This window comes from Rattus norvegicus, chromosome 18 (assembly GCF_036323735.1).
Source record: "Rattus norvegicus strain BN/NHsdMcwi chromosome 18, GRCr8, whole genome shotgun sequence".
In the NCBI taxonomy this organism is placed as follows: Eukaryota; Metazoa; Chordata; class Mammalia; order Rodentia; family Muridae; genus Rattus; species Rattus norvegicus.
In genome coordinates, this window is record NC_086036.1 from 82,214,873 (window position 1) to 82,223,858 (window position 8,986).

At 46.0% G+C, this 8,986-nt stretch overlaps 1 protein-coding gene across 5 annotated transcripts; it reads left to right on the forward strand.

The window, feature by feature from the left end:
* Positions 1–337: 337 nt before the first annotated feature.
* On the forward strand, positions 338–7,776 carry Cbln2 (cerebellin 2 precursor). 5 transcript variants are annotated; one of them, XR_005495996.2, is made up of 5 exons: positions 338–1,341; positions 2,514–3,038; positions 5,856–5,975; positions 6,077–7,123; positions 7,222–7,776. XR_005495996.2 is itself a non-coding variant. In XM_039096623.2 (5 exons), exons 3-5 carry the CDS (start codon positions 2,682–2,684, stop codon positions 6,272–6,274), a joined length of 675 nt encoding a protein of 224 aa, XP_038952551.1. In that variant the 5' UTR covers positions 338–797; positions 1,297–1,341; positions 2,514–2,681; the 3' UTR covers positions 6,275–7,776.
* The last annotated feature ends 1,210 nt before the right edge of the window (positions 7,777–8,986 follow it).

The window sequence follows — 8,986 nt, forward strand, 5'->3', positions numbered from 1 at the left end:
ATGGAATACCCATCCCAAGGGTTTGCACAAAGGCTGCGCAGCTGATAATAACCGTGATAACCTACCAGAACATACATACAACGTCTTGGCAGAGTTACATGTTAGAGGGATAACGAGCTAAAAACACATCCATGACTGCAGTAAATTGCGAGGCGAATGAAGATTGAAAGATAACCTTGTTGCATTTTTATAGGAGCCGGCGCTGTTTTAGCTGGGGTGAAGGGAAAAAAAAAATTCCTCAAGCCTCACCTTTGTCCCTGGATACTCCCCCACACTGAGGAGGCTTGTTCGCAGCCTGAGGCCGGCAGGCTCCAACGCCCGTAGGTGGCGCCCCTCGTCCGTGATTGTGCATCTCCGCTCTCCAGGCGCAGCTCGGAACCCCGTGTGTCTCCCCGGGTCTTTAGAGCCCAGAGACTGCGTTTTAATAAATACGAGTGGTGCCAACGCGCTCCACCAGCCCCGGGGTTCAGAGCAGCAGACGCATAAACTCAGGCAGGAAGAGCCTCTTTAATCTCTGCCAAAAGCTGACATTTCACTAACGGGAGATTTTGGAATCGCAGTTCTAAAACCATTATATTACCGAGGCTTTTCCTCTCTTAAAAAATACTTTTCCTTTTTTTTTTTTTTGTTTTTAAAGTACCCTCCCCCACTTAAAATTATGAATGCGGCCACTCTGTTCAAGATCAAGACTTGGAGGGAATTTGGAAAAGAAAAAGAATCTGGAAGAAACACGGCTGGTGCTTCCGAGGGCGCATAGTTTTAAGACGGTACCTAAGAGGACTGCGCTAGATGTTTAGGTGAGAGACGGACTCCTGGGCTTGGCAAGTTGGTAGGGGGAAGTCGCAGGGGGAATCCACGGGGCTGTGGACTCTAGGACAGAGGGAGCTAGGAGTCTATAGTTGGCAGCTCCGAGCTATGCCTTCTGGAGTCTGGAGCAGAGGCGGGGACCCAGGAATCCTTTTAGCGATGTTCAGGATAGGTGCATTGGCTAGTGGACTGTTCCGGACCCGGAAGAGTCAAGCTGCGCGCCTTAGTGCGGCTCCTAGCCTCGCTGCGGCTCTAAGCCGAGCGGGAAGCAAGTAGGTTCCAGGCACCGCCGTGCGCGGAGCAGCGCTCGGTGTTGGGCGCCCTGGGCTCCTGGGGCCGGGGCGTGGTGTGCTTGCGGAGCAGGAGCCGACCGAGGGCAGAGGAGGCAGGGCGGGGCGGAGCAGTTATTGGCCAGGCGCTGGAAGAAGGGTCGTGCTCCGAAGTGTCCTCCTCCCGCTAGCTCCCGCCTGCCTCATTTTCTCTAAGCAGAACAACTTCTCCAACATCGGTACTCTCCCGTCATGGACGTTCCAGGTAATACACTCAACCCCTGAGCTCCGGGATATGCTTGCTAATTGCCTTTTTGTAATGCTTCACCCGGACCTTGAGTAATGTGAGTGCTGAGATTTGAAGAGCGAGGAGAGCCCGTGGCTCTGTGGTCTCTCTCTCTCTCTCTCTCTCTCTCTCTCTCTCTCTCTCTCTCTCTCTCTCTGTGTGTGTGTGTGTAGGGGTGGGGGGCGTTTGTTATCCTTCGTGTGAGGGCGGTAGACAGGATATTTTTCGAAACTCAACTTCTCTCTTCTTAGAAAGAACAGTGGAAGAGTTTAGAGAGTGTGGGCGACAAGGGGCGGGTTCTTTCTGTTTGTGTCCCTGGGTTGGGTGTTAGAATGGCCTCTCTGGTTTAGCTGAAGAAGAGGGGACAGAGTAAAAGTGCAAAGCCGCGTAAGTTAGCAGAAAGCCACAGAGGAGGGGATTCGGGGTCCAGAAACAAGAGCCTGCAAATGAGAAAATCCGGCGATCCGGGTGTTGGAATCTGCTCTGCGTCTTTGCCAGAGAGAGCACTCCAGCAGGCTCTTCTAGGGGGCTCACCAGTGGCTGCAGGGACGTTGGAAGTGGGTGTTAGAATTTCGCTCCTCGCCCACCCCTATCCCGCCTTTCCGTTTCTATCCTTTCCTTTTCATTCGTAATCTCATTTACCCTAGAAGCTTTCTGGGGTTTGTTCTTGGGGGTGAGGGAGTGGGGGAGGCAGAATATTTTTATTTGAAATGAGCTGCTTAAAAATTACTTCCTGGATAGAAAAACAGGATAAAGGGGAAGGCAAGGAAAGGAGGGCTTCTTCCAGAAAACAGCTGAAACGAAGCTGATTAAGCATCTTTGTTTGTTTCCTTGACTGCCTTTAATTTCTCTAGATGTCTTGGGCTGAGTAGGCAGGGGACAGTAATGACGCCCTCTTAGAGGCCCCCAATCCTGTTTACAACGTCCTACAGAATTGCAGCCCAGAGCCCTGGGCTTCGGGATTGTTCAGGCATCTGTTGGAATATGCTGACCAGTGCTCCAGAGCTTTCTCCGGAACCATTGTATCTCTTCTGGAATGAGGATAGCTTTCGGGAGCCAAGTGGATGGTCATCTGGAAGTGACTGGAGAGTACTAGGCACTTGTCCCCCTTCTACCTGCCTGCCTAAGTGTTGGGTTCTTTGCCCTGACAGGTCTGCAGGTGCCTTCCTTCTGAGAATCATTTGGCCTTGACCATCTAAGGCGAGGACCTACCCCAGAGAAAGCTACTACTCTAGCCCTGCGTATTCCTGTGCGCACCCAGCCAGCCAGCCCTCCGGCTTCTGCAGGCCTTGACCTATACAGGGCGCCCCCCAGCCCAGATGCCCGCTCCTGGCCGGGGCCCCAGAGGGCCGCTGCTGAGCATGCCCGGGCGCCGGGGGGCGCTGCGTGAGCCGGCCGACTTTGGCTCCAGCCTGGGGGCGGCGCTGGCCCTGCTGTTGCTGCTGCTGCCCGCCTGCTGCCCGGTAAAGGCTCAGAACGACACGGAGCCCATCGTGCTAGAGGGCAAGTGCCTGGTAGTGTGCGATTCCAGTCCATCGGGGGATGGCGCTGTCACTTCTTCCCTGGGCATATCTGTGCGCTCAGGCAGTGCCAAGGTGGCCTTCTCCGCTACTCGGAGCACCAACCACGAGCCTTCAGAGATGAGCAACCGTACCATGACCATCTACTTCGACCAGGTCAGCCGCTAAACGGCCCACCCGCCGATAAGTGAAAGACTCGCCAGTGTATCTGGCTGGCAAGGGCTCCCTACATATCCAGTATGAGCGCCAGGCTGGTTTTCCCACCTCTGCCTTGCCCTTACGTTGTTCTTTTTACTACTATGCTTTCCTGGAGATCCCCTTGAACACATTGTAGAGTTTGGGTTTTAAATACCAGCTCTCCTGGTACAGATTACTGTGAGCCCTGTAAGGCTCTCTGAGCTTTCTATGGGTCTGGTAAAGCTGAAATATGAAATACATTCCCCTGAAAGAAACCTAGTGCGCTTTCCCTTTTGCTGAGGGCAAGGCAGTGTGTGATGAACAATCTTCAGACACCAGGGGGAGAGGGCTTCCTCTTAAAGATGTTACATTTAATAGAGTTCTTCATTCAAAAGGTGTCCGGCAAAGGACTAGTCCTCCTGCTTATAGTTGGGATCCAGTGACATGAAGGTTAAAATAAGTGGGGAATTGTGTGTAAGGGAGCATATATACCAAGATAAAGTGGCCATATATCTGCTGTGGGCAGTAAATGAAACCTACTGCAGGGTGTCCATACGATATGTCCAAATATAAATGCACAGTGTGACTCTGAAAACTTAACAAGACAAAGGACCATGATTTAAATGACTTTAAGCCATTTAATCTCTGGCCTAGGAGCCAAGCAGCCAAGAATTAGGGAGATGGCTATGCAAATGTTTCTCTGGGTGGTGACCTTTCCTAGTGCACTACGCTTGTGGTTCCTATTAGTCTTCAGAAATTGAAAAGGTTGGCAGTGGCTTTCATACTTTCTCCAATCAGCTAACGCTCCTGCAAAGCGGCTTTGTGTACAATAGAGCCCTGAAACATCACCAGACATAGGTGGAGGTTCCCTCCACTGTCTTTCAGTCTGTGCAGGATTCAGCTTCTAAACCCGTTTACAGCCAATGCATAAAATCGATCTCTTTTTAGGCTGTTATATTCATTTTAAACTCGTGCATTTGAAGGTTTAGGGAAATTGTTCTAATACAAAACATTTAATTTCATTATTTCCAAATAAGACAGTATAAAAAAATGCATATGTAGTTCTTATTCCTCTTTTCCCAGTGCTATCCCACTGTTCTTATTTTTCAATATGGTTTCCTACACTTATTCTTCACAGCCCTTTTTAGATTTAGTGATTTGTGGCATTGTCAGGAAAGTTTGGATTACAGGGTCAGTAGTAATATGAGTTTTATTTTATATACGAATTAACTTTTTCTGGTTCCTGTCAGATTGTCAGTGAGGGAGACCCTCTGCTCAGGGCCTGGCTGGGTGTCTTTTCATCTGCAATAAAGCCTTGAATAAACCTATTTCCAGAATTAAAAATCCATATTTTGAGGAGACAAAAATGGAGAGAGGAAACAGAGGAGTCAAAGCTGCAAAGGGGCATGCAAGGGGAGGTTGCTTCATCCTTCAGTGAGGCACCTCAGGGAGCAGTGGACACAGACATCAGAGTGCTTTGTCCTCAAAGGTGGAGCAGAGTGTGCATGGTAGCCTCCTGCTCTGGAGGGCTCTGAAGTGATGCCCACTGCATGGTGAAGCTGCAGAGCGTTCTCCAAGCCATGCCAGCAGGCAGCTGTTACTGACAGCAGTCCACTTAGCTCTGGGAGTCTGTAGTTCATGTATATAGCTGTGTGAAAGTAACAGCCCAGCGCTCTGGAGCGGAAGTTTATTTTCTGATCAGGTAAAAGACAGTCCAGAGTTTTAGTGTAGCATGCTGCTTATTTTGTAAGCGTAAAACACCAACAGCTCATTTTATTATTTTTTAACAGAGTTGGAATTCTTGCAGGAGGAGAGATGGAAACAGGACGCAGACACAGTAGACAGATTGTATTTAGAACAGAAGGGAGTGAGATGGGGAGCTTGATTCTTCACATGCCTGTGAATGTATCTCTTTATTTGAGGAAGACCACCTGTAGGCCCACACAATCCTCTGCTGGAAGCTAGTTGTGTTATTTTTCTTTCTGGCTGTGGGGATTCCCTTTCTTTGGCTGTCCAAGCCACCAGTTCAGTGGTCTTTGTCTGTTCAAATTTTCTTAAATGACCCCCCCCCTCATTCAGACAACAAAGCAAGCACTGCTTAGCTGGGGGGTGGGGATGAATTTTAACAGAACGGCAGCCAGTGCTCCCTAAGGAAACTCATCATTGAGTACTAACTATGAGGCACCTACCCTGTATTGCCAGAGGCGGGGCCCCACTGGCTGGGGAAACCTTAGAGAAGCCATTCTCTTCTGGAGCAGAGGGAGCCTAAGCCACACCTTACCCCTACTCAGGTGAAATCATGGAAGGGACTGGTCTGCTGCTCCATTATCTTTTCTCTCTGTGTTCCCTATGAAGTTTTGTGCATTAAACAGAGCATCAGGCTGAACTCTTTAGGAGGCACCATCCCCAAATAACATCAACAAGAAAAACAGGATGGATTTAAGAGTTGTTTCTTGACTTTACTGTCTCCTAGCACTTTCTTTATACCCTGCATAATATACAAAAAAATGCATCTACTATTTGAATACATAGTTAAAATATATTTCCAAAGTTCTTATTAATTAGAAGTCAGGGGGATACCTTTTGGAGACCTTTATTCTATTGAATATAATTATTTTTTTTAAACTTTGATAAACCCTGTATTGTTTGGGCAAAGCTGTTGAATTGGTGGTACCTATCCTCAATACCAATAAATCAGCCCCGTTGGCAGTCACCTGAGAGTATGGAGGAAATACAAAGCTGAGAAAGGCCATGCCATGTGGGTACCTCAGTATGCTGTTCCCTCTTCTTTTTCAGGTTTTAGTAAACATTGGCAACCACTTTGACCTTGCCTCGAGTATATTTGTAGCACCAAGGAAAGGAATTTATAGCTTCAGCTTCCACGTGGTCAAAGTGTACAACAGACAAACTATCCAGGTGGGTAGGTTTGAAAGCTGAGAATGTTTAGGGGGAGAAGAGAACCTGATGTGGGGCTGAGGTGGTCTCTGATCTACTGAGTCTTCCTCTCTGCCTTACAGGTCAGTTTAATGCAGAACGGCTACCCGGTGATCTCTGCCTTTGCTGGAGACCAGGATGTTACCAGGGAAGCAGCCAGCAATGGTGTTCTGCTTCTCATGGAAAGAGAAGACAAAGTTCATCTCAAACTGGAGAGAGGCAACCTCATGGGAGGCTGGAAATACTCCACATTCTCGGGCTTCTTGGTTTTTCCTCTATAGACACAGAGCCACCAGGATGGTGGGAAGGTTTTGATCAGGACCCAGGGATCTGCCCCTGTAACACCTTGAACTTGTCTGACTAGGATGGCTTGGGCCGACTTCCATCAGATTATTGCCGTAGAAGAATGACTTTCTTCTAAAGCTCCAGTATTTTCTTTGACTATTGACAATTCCTCGGGAACCTGGCCGCTAATTAGTTTTAGACGACAAGGTCTTAAGGAGAAATGAAATTATTGATTTGAGCAATTTGTACCTGTGATTGTAAAGTCAATATCGGATTTTATTGTTGGAACCATTGACTTAACTTCTCTTGTTTGTACATTGTATCTTGTCCTGATGACATAGATGCTGCTGACCCTCAGATGGATTGCACGCTTCAGTCAGGGCTTCAAGAGCCCAGCAAAGAACCACCTACCAGACAGTCTTTGACCTGTGTTCTGTGTGTGTGTAGCCTTAAGAAAAAGAATGGCTTCATTTTCATTCTGTAGCTTTCCCCTAGGGTTTTGGGGATATTGGGAGGGAGCTGGGCATTGGGAACTTGTCGAAAAGTGCTTTATCCCGAGAAGCAAAATTTGCACGATTGGACTGCAGTTTTTGTTTTGTACCGTCCGTGATTTTCTTTTTTTCCTCTGGAAGCTTTCCTTCCCTTCCTCAGGTTTCACTCCTCAAACCTACTTAGTTTTCATGCTGGGGTCTCAGAGAGGGGAAAAAAAGAACAACAATAACAACAAACAAAACAGAACAAAACTTAAGTTCAGTCCTTGTATGAGATCAGAGGAAACAGAACAAAATCTGCACACTTTGTTTTGGATAAAGGAAACCGAGAATGGAAAAAGTCTTTATTTCAAAGTAAGGACAGCAAATAGACCATTCTGCATATTCTTCCCTGGAGTCTTTCTCAATGCATCTTCAAAATTGCAATGTGGATTTTATTTTATTTTTTTTAGATTATACTCTGGGATCCCTTAGTAACCTGGCATTGCTCTTTGCTCATGAATCCCTTAACAATGGCGGAGCTGACGTGGCCTAATCCCCTTTGCTTTTCCTCTGGATATGTCTCAGTAGTGAGTTAGAGCTGCCTCCGAGTGGCCACACAGTTACAAGGGATGCTTCAAAGAAACAGGACCAGTGTCTCTTCCTGGAGATCTTCCTTTGATCTGTCAAGGAGAGGGTTGTGTTGACTGACTGATGCTCTGTGGATGAACATCTGGCCAGAAGCCACCTGGACTGGAAATCTCAGCAGTTAAAGGTACTGGCTGCTGTACCCCAAGGGTGGCTTTCCAAACCCTGCTTCTTTTGGCATCTTGTGCTACAACACTATTAAGTTGCAACTGTGAGAGACCTGGTGCGGTATTTGTGTGCCAAGGAAATGTCACTAATCCCAAAGCAATCAAAGATGTGACCTCAAACTGGATGTTAATTTGTCCTTTGTGTAACAATGTAACCAAAATATTGATGATAAAACTCATAATTTAAGATTCAGAATAAATGGATTTGACGTCTGTCTCGTTCTGGTCCCTCCTCATCGTCTCTCAAGATGATGGGGGAAGTATAGGTTAAGTACCAAGGAGCTGGAGAGGTTAAATTTACGTAGTGATTCTTTATAAAAGACACACACAAATACTGATGCAGCTAGAGGTCTCTGGCACTGCATTGCTTATTTAGATACATTCATATTTGTGTATTTTTCAAAGAGGAATACATTGGAGGAGAGAGAAACAGACAAAACTAGGGTTTATGAGGTGGGTCATTTGCTTTTAGTCACACACTGTCTTAGACATGGCACAAGTATTACGCCCACAGTTCAGAAAGTCACTAGTACTAACAAAGACTCCAACCCTTGAGAAGGCTCGTGTGTTCCTAACTTGTGCTTGGGGATGGGATGAACTTTGTGTTTACAAGGCAAGTGTAGGAGAACTGCATCATTTCAGGTGAATTAAAGGCCTCGGCTTTTCTGTCCTCATTAATAAGAAAACAGGATGGGAAGCTTAATTCTGATTAAAATGATGTCATCTTGTGAGGAGGGAAAGTCAACCAAAATAGCATTTGGGGTTACTCTGCCTCTTATTTGGAGACATATTTCTAAATGTGAACTGTTGTTCATTAATGTTGGGAACATAAACAGGAGGCAGATGTGTGTCCCTTGTATTTTCTTATTCTTAGATATTTTAATTCTCTTCCCCTCATTTCCTTAACTTCATGCTCAATTTCCAATACGTGAAAAAAACCTCATTTAAAGACAATACTACAGTGCAGAGATCAGGAGATTTAAGAGCCATTGTTATTAATATTTGCACCCTTTAATAATATATAATGCACATATTTCATTGTATTTATATCTTTATTGTGTACAGATTGCCACTGGGTAATACTGCCTCATAAATAAGTTATTAAATTGACCAATCTAAATGTATTTTGGGAGTTTATTCTCTATTAGAAAAATCAGCTTCCTCCTGATGGTTGTTCTCTTAGCCTCCTTTCTTCTCTGTCAAAGTGAATGCCAGAAAGTACATTAGTACACGGCCATCCTAGTAATGCTCTGAGGTTGCCCAACATCTATTGCAGCATCTGCCTAGGCCATACCCCTATAGAAATTATGTAAATTTATTACTTGCTTGTGAGATAAAACTAAGCTAAATCAAATTATATCGAATATCAAAAGAGTTATAAAATACATCAAGTAAAACAAGATCTTTGCTGCAAATTTTTTGC